Source organism: Pelophylax lessonae (assembly GCF_965119305.1).
Source record: "Pelophylax lessonae genome assembly, chromosome: 6".
Taxonomy (NCBI): domain Eukaryota; kingdom Metazoa; phylum Chordata; class Amphibia; order Anura; family Ranidae; genus Pelophylax; species Pelophylax lessonae.
The window spans coordinates 303984512-304005866 of NC_138773.1; the positions used below are offsets into that span (position 1 = coordinate 303984512).

At 44.7% G+C, this 21355-nt stretch overlaps 1 protein-coding gene across 1 annotated transcript in view; it reads right to left on the reverse strand.

The window, feature by feature from the left end:
- Positions 1-17820: 17820 nt before the first annotated feature.
- Positions 17821-21355, reverse strand: part of LOC309558749 (sterol 26-hydroxylase, mitochondrial-like) — a gene marked incomplete at its 3' end in the record, with an annotated part of 95537 nt that continues 92002 nt past the window's right edge. The window contains exons 16-17 of the mRNA XM_082261796.1: positions 20982-21182; positions 17821-17943 (exon numbers count right to left, since the gene is read on the reverse strand). Of these exons, the coding sequence (XP_082117922.1) occupies positions 17821-17943; positions 20982-21182 (324 nt within the window). The remainder of the gene's footprint in view (positions 17944-20981; positions 21183-21355) is intronic.

Genomic DNA, 21355 nt, shown 5'->3' on the forward strand with positions numbered 1-21355 from the left:
CCAATCACAGTAAGAAGCACGCCCCTAGGGACACACTTAACCCCTCCTTCCCCAATAAAGTTAACCCCTTCCCTGACAGTGTCATTTTTACAGTAACAGTGCATATGTATAGCACTGATTACTGCAGTAATGTCACTGGTAACCCCAAAAGTGTCAAAAATGTCAGTCAAGGGTCCGATCTGTCCGCCGCAATGTCGCAGTCCCGCAAAAAAAAAAAAATCGCACATCGCCGCCATTACTCGTTAAAAAAAAAACAACAAAAATGACAAAAATCTTTCACTTAGTTAGTAAACACAATAACTTTTGCGCAAACCAATCAAAATACGCTTTTTGCGATTTTTTTTTACCAAACATATGTAGCAGAGAACAAATTGGCCAAAAATGTTAAAAAAAATTTGATTTTTACATTTTTTTTGGGAATTTCATATAAAAAAATGTGAAAAATATTGTTATTTTTGCAAAATTGACGCTCTTTTTTTGTTTATAGCGCAAAAAGTAAAAATCGTACAGGTGATCAAATACCACCAAAAGAAAGCTCTGTTTGTGGGAAAAAAAGGACATCAAATTCATTTAGGTACAGCGTCGCACGACCACGCAACTGTCCGTTAAATTCACGCAGTGCCGAATCGCAAAAAAGGCCCTGGTCAGGAAGGGGGTAAAATCTTCTGGGCCTTAAGTGGTTAATCCCTCTTTAAATGTTTGCTGCTAGCCTGCTACATTGTAGTCCTGCTGAGGAAGTTGTTGGCCCTTTCCATGCGATGCTAGGCCTACTGGTCTTAGCTTAAAGTGGTAGTAAACCACAAAAAAATCTTCTCCCTGAAAGTTAATGGCATAATGTGCTAGTATGCATCGCATACATTATTATTAGTATTATTATCACATTATTTTTATTATCACTTTATTTTTGCGCAGCTGTTTTGTTACATATTTGAATGTATTCTGTGTTTATTATCTCACAGCAGAGCAGAGTCACTGCTTATATCACCAATTAGTTGTGGTTTTAATAATGATGTTTTCCAAGCGCAGTTTCAGATTTTGGATTTTATATATATTCTAAATATCTTCTCTTTTTCTGTATGTATGGACTTTGCAGTGTCTGCAAAGTACCACTTCTCTTATCCTGTATGCCTGTTTAACAAAAAATCAGTGTGTGCTTTGCTGCTTCCTTCCACAAGATGGTGCCCTTTGCATCTGCCCAGTAAAGATCCCAAATTGCTACATGTGAAAAGTCAGGGCCTAACAGGCTAACACAACAGCAATTATGGAGGCCCCGGCCTCAATGTATTTTATAGGTACAAGGAAGCCCAGGTTTTGTTTAAACATGTCTCTTAAACCCTCCCACTCTAATGTTTTGCCACACCCACTTTTTTGCTGCGGCTCGCTGCTTGTAAGGTATTTTCTGTATATATGAACTATGCACAGTGCCGCTTCTCTTGTTTGGTATGCCAGGTTAACAATAAAATCAGTGAGTGGTTCCTTCCACAAGATGGTGCCCTTTGCACCTGCCCAGTAAGATTGGCTATTACAGTACACCACCCTGTGGGCAGTCCAATGGCTGAGGGCACTGTACACTGTGTTCTGTTGAGGGGGGGAACACAATAGCACAGCTGGGGAGATCGCTGTACTAACACAGCGAGTTTTAGTACAGTGATCTGTCAGTTTTTTTCCTTCAGCCAGTACCCAGCTTTAGGCTGGACAATAGCCAACCAAACTGGGCAATGTTCATAAGAACTGGAAGAAGGCAAAACTGAAATCAGGCTCAATTGTCAAGAATATTTGAGGAAATAAAATTAAAAATGTGATTGCTTACTATGTGCAATACATAGTTTTTTCCGTTTTCCAGCTTTTTTCTTAATTTGGCGCAATTCGTTTTTTTAAAAAAAAAGACTTTTACTTAGTACCTACTGCAAAACCCCCCCCCCCCCCCCTCCGAACAAAAATGTATCTCCGGCCCTGTCAACCCTCTATATCTAACTGATATGTAGACCTCTGTAAATCATTTGTACTATTTAGCTACTAAAAGTTTTATATATCACACTATCTCTAAAGGATTCTGTGTCTAGAATATAAGTGTAGGACCCTCCTAGGTAGGTGCTTGGAAAAGTATAGTTGTGGCCCTGTCTGCATATCAGGAGGGCCTGATCTGTTATCTAATCTGTCACATGCCTCCAGGTGTGGCCTGTTGAGTCTGGGGAGTCTCCCCACTGTACCCAATGAGGGATCTTGTTGGGCAGTGGAGGAAACCTAGCCAATGGCACACCAGGGCTTATGACTGTCCCAGTGGGCGGAGTCGGCCGCAATGCACCCTGGGATTGGTAATCTGTGGAGAGCAAGAGTGTCTTTTGGCGGGAGCATCAGTCTCAGGAGGAGGTGACGGCTGTCTCTCCTTCTGTAAAGTGGGAAGGTGGTCCAGGCAGTCGGCCTAGGGACCGGAGTGGCTGACCGAGTGGAGCAGCTGGGCAGAAATCTTCAGGAAAAACAGTGTCGTGAGTACTCAAGAACTGCCCAGGGGTCTGCCTAAGAGAGGGGACCACTCCAGAAAGGTCAAAGTGGATCTAGAAGCCAGCTAACCAGGAGTGCACAGTAAAGGGGGTGCCAAATAGTCAAACCCTGAAGTTGGGGAGTAAAAGGGGGCGTCAGGAAGGGCCCTGAAGTGTTCAGCAATACAGTTTGCTCTAAAGTCAGCTACCTCAAGAAGGAGAGTCTTGGGGAGCTTAACCGCTTGCCGACCGCCGCACGACGATTTACGTCGGCAGTCAGCCCCTCACAGGCAAAGCGACGTAAGGCTACGTCGCTAGCCTGTGAGGGTCTAGGGAGCGAGCGCGCGCTGCCAGAGGCGCACTCCTGTGCGGTCACGGATCCCCCCCGCGCGTGTGCCCGGCAGACCCGATGTCCGCCGGTCACTCGCGATCGTTCGCCGTGAAGGGAGAAAGGCAGGCGGCTAATGTAAACAAGCCGCCTGTCATTCTCCCCTGTGTAAAAATGGAGATCACACGGTTCTACTATGTAGGACCGTTGATCTCTGTTCTTACACCAGTAGCCATGTCCAATCACAGTTAGAAACACGCCCCTAGGGACACCATTAACCCCTCCCTCTCCAATACAGTTAACTCCTTCACTGCCAGTGTCATTTTTACAGTACCAGTGCATATATATAGCACTGATTACTGCAGTAATGTCACTGGTACCCTCAAAAGTGTCAAAAATGTCAGTCAAGGGTCAGATCTGTCCGCCGCAATGTCGCAGTCCCGCAAAAAAAAAATCGCAGATCGCCGCCATTACTTGTTAAAAAAAAACAACAAAAATGACAGAAATCTTTCCCTTTGTTAGTAAACGCGATAATTTTTGCGCAAACCAATCAAAATACGCTTTTTGCGATTTTTTTTTTTTTTTTTTTTTTACCAAACATATGTAGCATAAAAAAAAATGGCCTGAAAATGTTAAAAAATTTAGATTTTTACATTCTTTTTTTTGGGAATTTCATATAAAAAAAATGTGAAAAATATTGTTATTTTTGCAAAATTGACGCTCTTTTTTTGTTTATAGCGCATGATCAAAAATCGCACAGGTGATCAAATACCAGCAAAAGAAAGCTCTGTTTGTGGGAAAAAAAGGACGTCAAATTCGTTTAGGTACAGCGTCGCATGACCGCGCAATTGTCTGTTAAAATCACGCAGTGCCGAATCGCAAAATAGGCCCTGGTCAGGAAGGTGGTAAAATCTTCCGGGGCTTAAGTGGTTAAAGGGACTTTTCCTACAGTCAGAGGTGAAGTTCTAGTATCTGGCCTTGCTGAGGCCAGCATCAGTGAAGAGTTAAACAGCGTCAGAGGAGCGCTAAGTGCCGGTTCACACTTCTGCGATGCGGGAACGCTGTGAATATGCAGCGTGTTCCCGCATCGCATCCGCACCTCTGGCAGTTCACACTGCCATATGCGATATGCAGGGGGTGTCAATTAAATCTTAACGACCCCCAGTTGCGATCGCATATCGCAGTGCGATCTGCAAGTGCGCACAGAATCGGATCGCACAAGTGTGAACCACTATGCGATCCGATTCTACTGCGGCTCAAAAAAAGCCTCATGTGCAAGTTTGGTGCGAATGCGGTGCAAATTCAGCCATACAAAGTGTATGGCTGAACTCGCACCGCACATCAGATCGCATGTAATTTAGGAGCAGTGCGCTCCGAATTACATGCGATCTCCGCAAGCGCAGAAGTGTGAACCAGCACTAAAAGAACGCCAAGTAGCATCATTCAGTGTCCCTGCCTAATTGTGCATAGTTCAGTTGTTGGAGTATCCCACTTCTCCCTTCTCCCATCCAAGTTCTCAAATAAACCCTAAAAACCATAGAAACTGGACTGGTTCTTGTCTGAGGAGCTCACACTTGAAAACATGTCTGAAAGTACTGTTGTTGCTAGCGGTAACCCAGGGGGACCCACACTCAGCTGCCTCCTTCAGAGTAGGGCTACATAAGAAAAGTAAACTGATGATCAAATCACTAATGGGCTTCATTCACTAATTTTTGGATATGAATTCATTATGGTCGGGGTGACTGCAGGAATGACAAGGGTGTGTTCATTATCTCTATATACTGTACTTTGTGCTGAAAGGTTTTACTTTGCCCTCCCGGAAACAGAGGTATGCATAAACAAGTCAGTTAAAGCTGAACTGGCAAATGGCCTAATGCAAATATGGGAACTGTGTTTTCCTGCCACGGGATTTGAGTTTCTGTCTATACAGACTTCAGATTTACACAGCTCTGCCAGAGAGTAGAAGTAACTTTGTGACTTTTCTCTGCTCTAGTTAACCACTTTACCACCGGAGGATTTTGCTGTCTTACGTCTGTGCCACTTTTTGCGTTTCGGCACTGTGCGACTTTAACTGACAATTGCGCGGTCATGCAATGCCGTACCCAAACAAAATTTACATCCTTTTTTTCCCACAAACAGAGCTTTCTTTTGGTGGTATTTGATCATCTCTGCGATTTTTTATTTTTTGCGATATTAATAAAAAAATGTGACAATTTTGAAAAAATAACAATATTTTTCTACTTTGACAGTTAAAAAATATCCAATATATTCAATTTTTGTCATATATTTAGGCCAAAATGTATTTAGCTACATGTCTTTGACAAAAAAATTCTCAATGAGCGTATTTTTAACCGCTTTAAGACCGGAAGATTTTACCCCATTCCTGACCAGGCCATATTTTGCGATTCGGCACTGCGTTAATTTAACGGACAATTGCGCGGTCGTGCAATGCTGTACCCAAATTAAATTGACGTCCTTTTTTCCCCCACAAATAGAGCTTTCTTTTGGTGGTATTTGATCACCTGTGCGATTTTTACTTTTTGCGCTATAAACAAAAAAAGAGCGACAATTTTGAAAAAATAACAATATTTTTTTAATTTTTTTATATGAAATTCCCCCCAAAAAACATGTAAAAATCAAAATTTTTTATCATTTTAGGCCAATTTGTTTTATGCTACATATTTTTGGTAAAAAAAAAAATCGCAATAAGCGTATTTTGATTGGTTTGCGCAAAAGTTATTGCGTTTACTAACTAAGGGAAAGATTTCTGTCATTTTTGGTGTTTTTTTTTTTTAAACGTGTAATGGCGGCGATCTGCGATTTTTTTTTTTTTGTGGGACTGCGACATTGCGGCGGACAGATCAGACCCTTGACTGAAATTTTTGACACTTTTGGGGGTACCAGTGACATTACTGCAGTAATCAGTGCTATAAATATGCACTGTTACTGTAAAAATGACACTGGCAGGGAAGGGGTTAATTTTATTGGAGAGGGAGGGGTTAATGTATGCCTGGTGCTTACTGACGTGTGTGGGGGGAGGTGACTGAGTGACAGAAGGACAGATCGCATGTTCAGCTATGCTGAACCCTGCAATCTGACCCTGCCTGTCACTTAGGAGATCCGCCCGATCTGTTTACACAATCGGGCGGATTTCCACACTAGATCCCCGACGATCGGGGAAGAGCAGTGGTGATCATCGCCTCTCCTCCCCTGGCCCGACTCCCGCTGTAACTGATCACAGCGGGAGCGAGCCTCCGGCGGCGCCGCCGAGAGAGGGGAATGTCTGGTGACGTAGGTCTACGTCGCCAGACGCTAACGAGCCACTTTGCCGCAGTAGCAGCTCAGTGAGCAGACGTAAAGTGGTTAAAGAGGAACTTCAGCCCCCCCTTACCTGCTATGATGGCTTGGCTTTGGTTCACTCGCTCACCTGTCTAATGGATCCAGTTTTGTCCTGCTACAATCCGCTGTTTAGGTGTTACAGCCTAGGTCCCGCGCCACCATCTTGGTCCTCCTCCATGAGCACAAGCCAGCTGCCTTCTCTAGGTTCAGGGAGCCGCCCCACAATGATGAGGACCAGCTTTGCCCCAGGCCACTGTGTGTCCCTACCCCAGTAGCCTCCTGGGTTATGTAATGGGGATATCCTGTTGGAGAAGGGAGAGGACTAAAAGAGAATATTAGCAGGGTGCAGGGCCAGGTTACCAATTAAAAAATATAAAAAGAAAGTTGCATGGACCCAGTCACTCAGGGGAATGAAGGCCTGGTTTACCACCTTCCCAACCGCACTGCAGCCAAAAGACGGTTACAGTGCAGTCGCCCAGTTCTGGGAGGGCATTCATAGATGTTCTCCAAGAACCCCGCCTCTTGCAAGCCTCCTTTGGACACAGCTGATCACAGATCGCGGTAAAGGGCCAATCACAGCAGCCGTATTACCATGTCCAATCACAGCTGATCACATGTAAACAGACCTGCTGGTTATTGGCAGTCCTTTCCTCCCACGCTGTGTCTGTTGGAGGAAAGGAGAGCAGTTAACTGGCAAGCCTGTCAGCACATTGCTTACACTGATAATCAGGGAATCAATGCAGCCCAATCAGGGCATCAATGCAGCCCCATCAGTGGCACCTATCAGTGCCCATTAGTACCACCTATCAGTGCCCATCTATGCCGCCTATCAGTGTCGCCTCATCAGTGCCACCTCTCAGTGCTGCCTCATCAGTGCCCATTAGTGCCACCTATCAGAGCCTCTCAGTGTAACCTCATCAGTGCCGCCTATCGGTGCTGCCTCATCAGTGCCCATCAATGCCGCCTATCAGTGCCTATCAGTGTCGCCTCATCAGTGCCCATTAGTGCCACCTCTCAGTGCTGCCTCATCAGTGCCCATTAGTGCCACCTATCAGAGCCCATCAGTGTAACCTCATCAGTGCCGCCTATCGGTGCTGCCTCATCAGTGCCGCCTATCAGTGCTGCCCCATCAGTGCCGCCTATCAGTGTCGCCTCATCAGTGCCCATTAGTGCACGCTCTCAGTGCTGCCTCATCAGTGCCACCTATCAGAGCCCATCAGTGTAACCTCATCAGTGCCGCCTATTGGTGCTGCCTCATCAGTGCCCATCAAATGCCGCCTATCAGTGCCTCCTCATAAGTGCCGCCTATCACTGCTGCCTTATCAGTGCCACCAATCAGTGCCACCTCATCAGTGCCCATCGGTGCCGCCTATCAGTGCCTCCTCATCAGTGCCTCCTCATCAATGCCGCCTCATCAGTGGCCATCAGTGAATAAATAAAAAAAAAAGACTTATTTGCAAAATTTTATAACAAAAACTCAGAAAAGGTTTTTCTTTTTTTCAAAATTTTCAGCCTTTCTTTGTTCAGAAAAAAGTAAAATAACGCAGCAGGGAATAAGTGCCACTAAAAGTAAGCTCCATTTGTGTTTAAAAAATGATAAAAATTTCATATACAGGTTATGTACAGTGTTGCATGACCGCGCAATTGTCATTCAAAGTGCGACATCGCTGAAAGCTGAAAATTGGCCTGGGCAGGAAGGGGATGAAAGTGCCCGGTATTGAAGTGGTTAAACAATACAGTTCAGTCACCTCCTTGTCCCTGGCATGGACAGTGAAGGTTTAGCAGCAGGTGAGCTCACCCTTCTGCTCACTCTTCTCCCTCCTCCTATCAGCGTGTTTCTTGCCAACACATGTACAGGCAACCCACGTCAAAGGCTCCCAGTGCTGCTTCTCCCTATCAAAGCGTGAGTTCTCCCATAAAAGGGAATGCAGGAGGGTAATACCAAGTCATATCCAGGTGATGGCATTAGCTGTTCCTGAAAATAAATTGAATCCCTTTTTTTTTAATCTGCCAGGAGTTCATTACCCACTGGGACCTCCTGTCCTGAACTATATTTTTTAACTATTGCCCAGAAATACAAATATACAGTATGTCTGGGCAACATTTAAAAAAAAGTATATACTCAGTAAAACACATGCTTATTCCCCATGCATTGTCAGCTCACTACAGGACATATGTTGGATTTCCGGCTGGTCAACAGATATTTGCCCGTACTTGCAGCATGCAAAGAATTAGGCTACGTTCACATCTTGGCGTTGCTATTTACAGGCGTTTTTAGGTTGACTAGTAACCAATGGAAAAAAATAAAAAACGCCTGTAATCTGCCCAAAAAGAAGCTCATGTAGTTTTTTGAGCGTTGGGCGTTTTGCTTAAAACGTCAAAACGCTCAGATGTGAACAGGGGCCATTGAAATGAATAGGATTTGTCTTGTTGGGCGTTTTTTGAGCTGATCCTAGAGCAGAAAAACTCCCCAAAAACACCCCAAAATGCCTACATGTGAACTTAGCCTTAATGAAAAATCAATGGATTCTACTATCCAGAGGAATCTCCCTTGCCAGCGATTGTATTCAGACAGCGGCAGCTCCCAGTAATTGCCTAAAAAAATTTCCACTCGATTCAACAAAATTCAATTCAAAAAGCGACTGGCATGAAAATGATTGGCCAATATTTGGGTTTACTTGGTGCTGACAGGGCCACCCACATCTCAGATTTCGGATGATTCCTGCGGAACACTAGCTGTGTGAGGTAGGGCGACCAGACCTCCCCAGTTTCCAAGGACAGTCCCCGGATTGAGGACCCTGTCCCCAGACAAATTCTGATTTTGTCCCCCCGGATTAACGTAGACAGGGCATCCCATGCTAGCTGAGAAACAGCCCGGTGGCTCAGATGCAGACGCCCCCTGCTGGACAATCTCACTGCCGCTCCTGCTGCTGTTCAGTGGAGGAGAGGCAGAGCCAAAAATTTACTGTGTGGAGGGCTGAGACCGGGAGATAAGCAGATGCGGGGGGGGGTCTGTTTGTACACAAGTGAGGGCATTAGGGGAGCAGGGGTCATAGCTGATGGAGCTGCATGGAGAGCTGGAGAGTTTAGCTGTTGTGAGGGAAGGGCTGCCGCTGCAGAGATAATGTGTAAGAGAAGGGTGCAGAGGTGAGCTATGGATGTGGGGGCAGAAGTGTCCTCTGTGCATAGCAAACCTCTGAACCCTGCACTCTATACCCAACACCCTCCTGTATATTATGTAGTCCTGTGCCCAGCGCTCTGTGTATAATGCAGTCCTGTACCAAGTGCTCTGTGTATTATGCAGTCCTGTGCCCAGCGCTCTGTGTATTATGGAGTCCTGAACCCAGCGCTCTATGTATTATGTAGTCCTGTGCCCAGTGCCCTGTGTATTATGTAGTCCTGAACCCAGTGCTCGGTGTATTATGTAGTCCTGTGCCCAGCGCTCTGTGTATAATGCAGTCCTGTACCAAGTGCTCTGTGTATTATGCAGTCCTGTGCACAGTGCTCTGTGTATTATGCAGTCCTGTACCCAGCGCCCTGTGTATTATGTAGTCATGAACCCTGCGCTCTGTGTATTATGTAGTCCTGAACCCAGCGCTCTATGTATTATGTAGTCCTGTGCCCAGCGCCCTGTGTATTATGCAGTCCTGTGCCCAGTGCTCTGTGTATTATGTAGTCCTGAACCCAGTGCTCGGTGTATTATGTAGTCCTGATTCCAGCGCTCTGTGTATTATGTAGTCCTGAACCCAGCGCTCTGTGTATTATGTAGTTCTGTGCCCAGCACTGTGTATTATGCTGTCCTGTGCCATTTGCCAATAAAAAATAAATAAATAAAATAAATAAATATGTCCCCGGATTTCATTTTAAAAATTCTGGTCACCTTAGTATATGGCCAGCTTAGGACAGCTGAGCAGGGCACACTGGACAGTTGCCTGGGGGCCCCACTTGCCCAGGGGGCCCCACCTGCCCAGCGACACAGCCAAGCATTAGTCCTGATTCCTGTGTGCATCTCGTCGCCAAACTTAACAGGGGGCAAGCGCCTGTCGGCCATGTGCTGCTGTAAGGCCACTTGGGCTGTGGTGGAGGAGCCCACAACTGCAGGAATGCCTGTCATCCCCCACAGGAACAGGCACACACAGGACAGATGAGTCTGACTCCCATCCGTGTGTGTGTTCACCGGACCCAGCCGCTGAACTTGGAAGCTGTCATTAGCCTGGCACTGCTGTACCAATAAATATCGTCTTATCGATAATTTGCATTTTTATTCTCGTGGGTGATTGTGTAGGCGGGGCCCCAGTGCACTGCATTGCCCGGGGCCCTTTAACCACTCTGCAACCGCTCACAGTAATACTACTGCGGCAGAGTGGCTCGTTCCCGTCCAGCCACGTAGTATTAACGTGACTGGACTCCTCCCCTTCTGGGCGGCGCTTGCGCGCCGCCGGAGGCTCGCTCCCGCTGTTTTCATTCACAGCGGGAGTCGGGCCAGGGGAGGAGCAGCGGCGATCGCCGCTGCTCTTACCCGATCGTCGGGGATCGAGTCTGGAGATCCGCCCGCTGTGTGTAAACACAGCGGGCGGATCTCCATAGTGACAGGGAGTGACAGATCGGACTGTTCAGCATAGCTGGACATCCGATCTGTCCATGAATCACTCAGTCACCTCCCCCCCTACACGTCAGTAAGCACCAGGCATACATTAACCCCTCCCTCTCCAATAAAATTAACCCCTTCCCTGCCAGTGTCATTTTTACAGTAACAGTGCATATATATAGCACTGATTACTGCAGTAATGTCACTGGTACCCCCAAAAGTGTCAAAAATGTCAGTCAGGGGTCCGGTCTGTCCGCCGCAATGTCGCAGTCCCGCAAAAAAAAATCGCAGATCGCCGCCATTACGCGTTAAAAAAAAAACACCAAAAATGACAGAAATCTTTCCCTTTGTTAGTAAACGCAATAACTTTTGCGCAAACCAATCAAAATACGCTTATTGCGATTTTTTTTACCAAACATATGTAGCATAAAACAAATTGGCCAAAAACTTTTAAAAAAATTGGTTTTTACATCTTTTTTGGGGGGAATTTCATATAAAAAAATGTGAAAAATATTGTTATTTTTTCAAAATAAACGCTCTTTTTTTGTTTATAGCGCAAAAAGTAAAAATCGCACAGGTGATCAAATACCACCAAAAGAAAGCTCTGTTTGTGGGAAAAAAAGGACGTAAATTTCGTTTGGGTACGGCGTCGCACGACCGCGCAATTGTCAGTTGAAGTCGCACAGCGCCGAATCGCAAAAAGTGGCCTGGACGGAAGACAGCAAAATCCTCCGGTTGTAAAGTGGTTAATGATCTTAAGATGGCACTGCAGCTGAGCAAGTGTTTCCTTACTGCAAAGAAGGCATCTATGACTAGCAAAGATCCCGAGGTCTAAACTCAGCTATACCAGGAACATCACAGTTTTAGAACTTCACTCTCTTAATCAACATTGACTATTTTTGATCTTTATGCTGCTAGCATTCGTAAATAGATAGGACGTTATATTATATTTATTTTAAACTTTTTTTTTCTTAGATTTCTTCAGTTATTTCTGGTTTGTGGCCTAGGCAAATGATGCCATACATCCCAGGAGTCTTCAGGAGGGGAACAGAGACACCCTCCTGCCTGCATGCCTAAGATAAGAGCATATGGATTCCAGGAAGTAATTGCTACATGAATCATCTGCCCTTACTCAAGATGGCTGCAGCTAGAAATGCTAGGGGGTGTGTTTTTCAAAGTGATTTCTCAGCAAAATAAAGCATGGAGACATGGATGGATGGGGGACTTGGCTCTGAATATTGAAAAATTAATTAAAGAGGGTTTTTGGTTTGTGGTACTGAGACGCAGTCTAGCTCCATTTTAACAGCCTTACTAATAGGGGCCCCTTTGCTTTTACAGGCCCTATAGCAGTCGAGTGGCCTCCGATGGTCAAAGATTCACTCATTTAAAATGAGTGAATCTACAATCAAGCATTTATTATTTGGTGTATGTGTGGCTTTAGAATAACTTGTTCAAACAGCTTACAGTCTGGCCACCAATAACTTTATGTCTGTTTCCACCTTGACCTAGACACTCACTGGCCACACTCTCTTAGCTGTAACAATCATAAAGTAAGTTTTTTTTTTCCCCAGCAAAACGCTAATGTTTTCACCAGAGAAAAAGTGAGGCAGGGTATAGTTTGGGGATTGCCCCCTCTCCCTTGGGACACAAATGCAGCCCATATTTGTGGTATTAGCTCTAAGTAGACGGTGTCTGCCTTGCAATGTTTAACCACTTCTGGCCTGCGCTATAGCCGAAGTACGGCTACAGCGCGGACTCGAATTTCCGGGAGGCCGTCTTTAAACGGCCTCCCGCGCATCGGGGAAAATCTGTGTCGGCCGTGTCCCTTGGACACAGCCAATCACAGCAGTGCCACCTCTCAGTGCCCATAAGTGCCACCTCATCAGTGCCCATCAGTGCAGCCTATCAGTGCCCATCAGTGCAGCGTCATCAGCGCACATCAGTGAAGAAGAAAAATGTATTTATTTTCAAAATTTACTCGCAGAAAATAAGAAAAACTTTTTTTTTTCAAAATTTTCTGTCTTTTTTCTTTTGTTTTTGTAAGAAATAAAAAAGCCAGAGGTGATTAAATACCACCAAAAGAAAGCTCTATTTGTGTGAAAAAAATGATAAAAATTTCATTTGGGTACAGTGTAGCATGACCGCGCAATTGTCATTCAAAGCGTGAGAGCGCTGAAAGCTGAAAATTGGCCTGGGCAGGAAGGGGGTATAAGTGCCCAGTAGGCAAGTGGTTAAAGATGGAGTATAAAAAAAAAATGCAAAAAAAGACTCACTGCATTAATGTGACTTCTTTATTAAAATCTCAGTAAAAAAAGAACAATGTTTCGGGTAAAATAACATTTACAACATTTTCCATTTTAATGTCTAACCAGAATTATACCTTACCAGATCAGCGCCTCCCCAAGCCCGCAGTATCAGTCTCCCGGGTTTACTCTCTGTATTCAGGTGCTGGAAGAGACCGAGCCAGGGGCGTAACTACAGGGGTTGCAATCGCTACTGGGCCCCATGCTCCAGGGGGCCCGGTAGCAAACCAGTGGGTGAACTTCCAGGATCGCAAAGGTCACACTTGTGACCGGACCCTGGCATTGCACCACTGTGGGGAGGCCCCAAGATTGCAGGAAGGGGGCCCACTGCAGAACCTGTGAAAGAATCCTGCTGCGGGACCATAATAAAAGGCCATGCAACGAGTGTAAAGAGCCCCAGGATTAGTGGGAAGAGCCCTGGGCTTGAAGGTAAGGGCCCCGGCCAGGGGTCTGGGGGGCCCTTCATGGTTTCTTGCATCAGGGCCCTGAAGGTTCTAGTTACGCCTCTGGACCGAGCACATCCCCTTCCAAGATATCATATAGCATACAAGTATCACCGCACACTGGATTCAACTCCAATATGAAATAAATAAAAGGCAGGCTTCAACTCAAATTTTGCCCATCAGTCAAGCCCCTCTGACATGTTTCACCCACATTGGACCTAATTGTAGAGATTCCACATAGAGGTTCCTCTATGATTAAGCCCAATGTGGGTGAAACAGGTCAGAGGGATGTGGGTGAAACAGGTCAGAGGGACATAGGTGGCAGTTGGGGATGTGGGCCAAAGCCTGTCTTTTCTTTACTTCACACAGGAGGTGAATGCACTATGTGTCAATATTTGCTATATGGAATTAAGCTGGTCACAATTTTTTAAAATTATTTTCTCAGTTTGAATTGCCCTGGTCTGAAACCTCAGTAGGTCAACTGAAAACCACTATGCCCTTCTGTGAAATTCAGGAGTTCTGTACTCCCAGTAAAATAATTTTTTAGAGTTCATTGAAGGATACAGGAAGTCTTAAAACTTTGGGTTATGCTGCCACCTACAGGAGGATCAGACAATAGCAAACACAAAAACTGTTAGCCAGCCTAGGATAACTCCTCCTACTGCCAAGTAAAGCAAAGTGGTACCAAGAGCATGATGATAAACACAGAAAGGTGCGACCTCTGTCCCATAATAGAGCCAAGAAAAGGATTTTACAGTGAGTACAACATTCTGTTTGAACATTGATGGAAACAATAAGTCTTACACCTTAGGAGTGTTCAAAAGTGTTCCAACTTATGCCCCGTACACACGTGCAGATTATCTGAAGACTTTTGTCTTCAGATTTACCTTTTCTATGTAGTGCAAGGGCCTGCCGGATTGCATACAAATTGTAAGTGCTTAGGTTTGACCTCATATTATATGGTTTTGGTAAGTCTGCAGACAAAAGTCTTCAGATAATCTGCACGTGTGTATGGGGCATAAGAGATGTCTGTGTGTGTGTGGGCGCAACACAGTCTAAAATTTCTAACAGGCCCAACATAAAAAACATTGGCAACTGTGGACCGCCTACAATGCAAGAGCTGCCTGAAGGACCTTAAAAAGAGTTGTAAAGTCTCAAGGTTTTTCACCTTAATGCATTCTTTTGATTAAAGCGGTTGTAAACCTAAAATAAAAAAGCACACTAGCTCATTATGAATTACTTACCTTAGAACGAAGCCTCGACACGGACCCCCGAACATCGCTGCGGGCGCTGACATGATCCCTTGGCGTCTCTTCCGGGTTCGGCGGCTCCGGCGCTGTGATTGGCCGGAGCCGCGATGACGTCACTCCCGCGCATGCGCGCGGGAGTCATTTTCAGGCAAGCTCTCGGCAAGGGAAGCTGAAGGTCCGCCGGACCTTCAGAGCGCATGCACCGCTCGCGTGAGCGGCTGCATGCAGGGCAAATATCTCCTAAACTGTGCCGGTTTAGGATATATTAATTGTACCTACTGGTAAGCCATATTATAGGCTTACCTGTAGTAAAAGTGAAAAAAAGCGGTATACTACCGCTTTAAGGTGAAAAACCTTTGGTGCTGCAGCTGTCCCCCAGACCCCCCCCCCCCCCTTTTTCTTACCTGAACACGGTCGTTTCAGCGATGAGCCTAGTGGCTCCAGCCACTGTCTTGAGTCCTCATTGGGTAGATTGATAGCAGCGGGGGTCCTTGGCTACCGCTGCTGTCAATCAAATCCAGTGACACGAGAGCAGGGGGCGGGACTGAGTCCCACTGTGTGTGTCAATGGACGCAGCAGCAGGACTCGTGAGCATGCCTGCACAGGGGACCCATGGGAAGCGGCTCTCTGTGGGGGCACCCGATAATGAGGAGGAGTCAGAAGCGATGCCGGGGCACCCCAAAAAAGGAGGATCAGGGCTGCTCGGTGCAAAATCCTTGCACAGAGCAGGGAAGTACATGTTTGTTATTAAAAAAAAAAAAAAAAGCGAACCTTTACAATCACTTTAAGCCTAAAACTAGCATCAGATGCACCCGAAATGTCCACCTGGCAAAGAATGTAGGATTAAAATGCAAATGTGCTTGCCTGATGCCAGAAAGCCCAAGACTTGCCACATATCCGGTAAAGTCAAGCCTTAACATGGGTAACATGGGGGGGGGGGGGGAAGGGGGGACCTAATGCTTGAGAACATAAGCTCAAATGATGGAACCACCTAAAAATTGATGGAACAAGAGCCTGGGCACCCTTCCAAAAGGCAGGCTTAGGACAACCATGACGGGTAGCTGCAAATCAGAGGGAAACTTATAGCAGTAGTGTAGAGAAAAATTGAAGGATAAAAAATTGCTAGCATATTTGGTTACTTTCTACAGCAGCAGAGCTGAAGAAAAGATGTCCCTCCTCCTAGGACACTAGCAAAACAACGAGGCATGCTGGTAGTAGGAAGGGTTATCCTGGACTGGCCTACAGTGTTTTTGTTTGCCAGTGTCCAATCCTCATGTAGTCCGCAGTGTAACCTGAAGGTTTATACATTTTTGGATCCCTAGATGAATGAGAAAGAAAACTAAATTTCTTAAGGATCAGCATATCCAGAGATATAGGTAGCTGAATTTTATATCCCAATTTATTGACTTTTCCTGAAAAATTAACCTTGATCCAGCCTTCTTAACCCACCGACCCCTTTTATTGTTCTTGTAATTTTTGAATGAACTGACTGACCAATTGAAAATCTCAAGGGATGGAGAGGGGTGTGGCCAAGGCTTTCCTTTATAGAAAAAGTTGAGATGTGCATTTAATTGCATCTGCCTGTGTTTCTGGACCTACCTATTGCCTGTTGCGAGTAGAAACAGGCTTAAAAGATTTCAACAAAATTGATTACGGATTTTCCAAAAGTTAAAAATCACAATTTCAATTAAATTTCTCCTTTCTTCAGAGGTTGTGTTTTTGAAGGGTATATTTAGGGTAGTTAAGCTTATTTCAAATAATGTTATTTGTATTTGTTCGAGTTTTATTATATCTTTATTTGTGTTTGCGGTTTTCCGTCTGAAAAACATGAGCTAAATAATTAGACTAAAGTGGGATACGCACTATAAGAAAATCGGGGCGAACAATTGTCCGATTTTGCTCGTTGTTTCACAGCAAATCGGAACGGATGAAATAATTTTCTTACGAAAATTTGCACAAAAATTTTCTACAACAAAGGCTTTTTTTGTTGTTTATTGTTTCTGATCATGCACAGTCTCTTTTCTGATTTTTCTTTTACAAAAATCGTACAAAAACGGTACACATTAAATGAAAATCATTCATTTTTCCAGTACGAGAAACATTGGAGTTTGTCCCTTCGAGAATTTTCATATGAAAATTCTGAATAATCCGTAGAAAATTCTGTACACACTATACAAAAATCGTATGAAAATTCTTTGGACGAAAATGTACGCCCAATTTTCTTATAGTGTGTATGATCTTTATTGAGGGGCTATTTTTTTCCCAAAAGAACAGGTCCAAGGTAGTTAAAGCTTTAGTTACCCATTTAAACATTATTAAACCCTTGAAAACAAACAAAACCACCTTAATTTCACCTTCCCCGTTGAGTCCAATTCATTTTGTGAAAATGGCAAGTTTCACTAAAATTTCAGCGAAATAAAATTTCAGGGGTGTCCAAACTACGGCCCTCCAGCTGTTGCGGAACTACACGTCCCATGAGGCATTGTAAATCTCTGACATTCACAGACATAACTAGGCATGATGGGAATTGTAGTCCCTGAACAGCTGGAGGGCCATAGTTTGGACCTAGACACTATGTAATCACTGCTTTGGTGGTTTCCATCATACACTTGTTTGTGACAGGTCTGCTTTATTAAAGTTCTATCTAATATATCCTGGAGAGCAGATGTCAAGCCATCAATGCCCTTTGGTACAATACCCTGAATATCTCTTTAACCTGTGATACCTGTAAGATAAAAATTAAGTCTGAATACATCTTACCCATAGTATTCTAAATGATATAAAATTCTTCTTCGATTTATATGCTCACATCCCTTAGAATTAACAATAAAATACATGATCATTTTTAAAAAGTAGGAAAACCTGATTCTCTACATTCTTAGATGTTGGAAACACAACAGCAACTCCTAACGGGCCCATGGGTTGAGCAGGGCCCGCTCTCGTCCCCATGCGGTCATGCAAACCAATTCCATATTTGTTATCTATGAAAGAAAGTTAATCTCAGCTAAGTTTTTATCACTATAGGATCCCCCATCATGAGGATGATATGGCTGAGCTCCACCAACACCCATGACAGGGGAATCTGGCATCTAGCTGGTCGGTCTCTCCAGGAGCTCCAGGTTGACGGGTGAACTTGGTACCATCACGATTCTTATCATTGGCTTCACTTCTACCCCCTGGGGGTTATATCTGATCTCAAACTTCCTGATGATCTGCAACATGCCATAAGAAAGAAATTGGTATAATTAGTATAATTGGATTTGTCCATTGCATGTTTACAAAAGTTTAGTATCTGAGATGCCTAAAGAGCTCTCGCCTCAAAAAAAAAAAAAAAAAAAAATCTAAAAATTCCCTTTAGTAGACAGTCAGTACACGGACTTCTCCCGAAGTCTCTCCTTCCTCTCCTCTGTTCCAGTGCTGCAACATCTGTCAGTGTCTAGCATTTATTGCTTCAGGGAGTGTCAAATGCTATTGTCCCCTCTGCTGCATGCTGTGGTTCCTTGCTTGGACCCCTATGTCACTACAGGACTTGTCAGTGAGGTGGGTCTCGGGGAAAGTAACCACAGCACGTAGCAGGGGACACAGGCATCCAGCACTCCTGGAAGTGTTGAATGCTAAAAAGTTGCCAAAGGCTACAGCTCTGGTACAGAAGGGAAGTAGTAGACACGGGCCAACAAAGAGATTGCAGGAAACGGCTATTTTGAGGGGACTGATGTGCGCCCTAAAGTATAGCTGATATAGGGAGAAATAATGAAGGCTCACATCCTTCTGAGAATTTGGATCGCCTGGCTCTAAAGGTTTTTAGTTGGGAGGGTTTGGGAACGATGGAGTTAAAAAAAAAAAAAAAAGTCTAAATCACCCTGTAATGTGCAACTACACTTTTTTTTTTTTCTTAAATGTTATTTAAATTTTAAGATATAAAATTTTACAACACAAAAAAAACAACAAATCCATTCCCATACCTTCATCCCTTTCACCCCCCCCCCCCCCCACTCCACATATTTATCCGTTTTTTAATCCAGCCTTTTTTTCTCCATATTCCCAGAACTTTTCTACTTGATCTTCTTCTCTACTTCTCAAATATTCCATTATATCTATCTATCTATCTATAAATCAATAAATAAATAAATAATCAATTCTCCTAAACCACTCCCTTATTGTAGGTCTTTCTGCATCTAGCCATTTTTTTGGTATTCCACCTTTAGCTGCATTTAGTAAAAATGTCACCACTGTACTTTTATATTGTTTTTTTGTTTTATGGAAAAGACAGAGCTACAGATCATCGGGTATCTCTGTTCCCGTGATCTCCTCTATGTATTGTTACACCTTCTTCCAATAATCCCTTATCTTTGGGCATTCCCACAATAAATGGGCCATAGTGACCATGGGGTTACATCCTCTCCAGCACAGAGGGGATTTTCCTAGTTGGGATCTGTGTGCCTTAACCGGGGTTATATACCATCTTGCCAGACATTTATAATTCGTTTCTATGCTGTTTATATCAATCGAGAAACAACGTACTGCTCTCAGTATTTTATTTAGTTGTTGCCCAGGTAACTGAGCACCCAATTCCCTTTCCAATTTTGCAATAAATGGAAGCATTCTCGGTTTCGCTATTCATGCAAGTATTTTATAGATCTGTGCTATACAATATTTAGTGGGCTCCTATGGCGGCTGCCCATACAGGGCGCAGGGGCACCGTCCCCCCTAGCCAGGCGTCCGCCCCCCTAATCTACATGTGGGGCGCCGGACACATGGAGTTCAATGGGGCTTCTTTTTTTTTTTAGCCATGTGATTAGAGCCAGAGGCTCTCAGAGGCAAAAAAAAAAAAAAAAAAAGGTGGGCTTGGGGCGCAGAGCAGTGCGCCCCGACCACACCCAGTTGTGTGACAATAGCGAATAAAAATTCACTATTGTCACACGGATTCTCCTCCTGGCCAATAATCAGGAAGCGGGTTTTGAGACCCGTTTCCCGATTGGCTGAAAGGAGAAGCCATGCCATTGGGCATGGAGGAGAAGGGAGGAGATGGGGAAAAAGCCGAAGCTGCCGCTGCTACATCCAGGCAGCTTGAGTGAGCGGGGGGTGTGGGGGGGGTGCTCTCTGTCCTCTCCTCTCTCCCTGTGGTCCGGGGGGGGGGTATGGTGTGCGGCCTGGTGTGGTCCGGAGGGTTTGGGTATGATGCGGTCGGGTCTGCCGCCCCGGCCCATGGAGCACCAGCCGCCACTGGTGGACTCCTGACTATTGCAAAGTTGTTCAAATGGGTTCAGGTCTTCCTCTGACCTAATTGATTGTGGTAGCGTTGACACAAAATGCTTATCTGTGAATATCTCCATTCATTTAATTTCATCAATTTTCCCCTGTGTTTCAGTTCTTTGTAATGATCATATCTTCCCTTCTTTTGTAATGTCTTTTAACTGTGTGTTCTTAACCCAATCCCGAAATAGTGCCCTTTTCCCTGAAAATTAAAAATATGTGCCCGTTAGTGAAATTAAAAGAGAGTTGTAATCCATTTTTGCTTGCAAATCGCCGCCGCTCCTCCCCTGGCCCGACTCACGCTGTGACTGAAAACAGCGGGAGCACGCCTCCGGCGGCGCGTGAGCACCGCCTACAGGGGGAGGAGTCTAGCAACGTAGTACAACGTCGCTAGACGATAACGAGCCACATTGCTGCAGTAGCAGCAACGTGAGCAGACGTTAAGTGGTTAAAAAGAAAAAAAAAAAAAACTTATTAAAAAAATCCGGTTAAACTCACAAGCTCTCCACAGAGCTTTAGATGACGCCCTGTGGGAGGGGCGAAACCGGTCAAGCTTCGAGTCGTGCGTCTGACGTCACATCCGTTTCCAGTGGTTGGAGCACAGGCTGGTTACATCGTCCACCACACTAGGAAGTAGCGCATTATAACACGGAGAGCTTGTGAGTTTAACCTGTATTTTATTTAATAAAATACTTTGCCGTTATAGGGCAGCTGAAGGTCTCTAGTGTGCGCGTGCACCAGATCCAAAAAGGCAAAGATGGCAGCTGCTCTGATCTGTCTGAAGCTAGAAAACAGGGAAAGGTGCACATGGACATGGCAATATACAAAACTGTAAAGGGATCCCCAGCACACTTTCATACTAGTCAAAAAAATAAATAAAAAATAAAAATTTAGCTCTGATGAAGGGGTAGCTCCCAAAATGTGTTGGCTTGTAATTTTAGCATTATAAAGCACTCATAGCATTATTATTTTGTGTTAATTATTATTATTTTCTCACCCGAGCCAAAGCCAGGTGCATCTCCAGCTCTGCAATGCGTCTCCCAACACAGGCCCGAATCCCATAGCCAAACGGAATGGAGCTGAATGGATGGTGATTCATCCCGCCATGGCGCAGCCATCTCTGAGGCAGGAACTTGTCCGCGTTCTGAAAGTAGTCCTCGTCTCTGGAGATGCCATAATGATTCAGAACAAACAGAGTCTGTTGGAAGAGATACATATTTGACAGCATGGAAATGCAACAACCAGTCCAGTCGGGATCTAGACATCGAATTCTAGTGAATGGGTGATAAATGTGTTTGAATAGAGAGGTTGGGGAATGTGCCTAGATTCAACTTTTTTTTTTTTTAAGCGGAGTTCCGGCCTCAAATACCT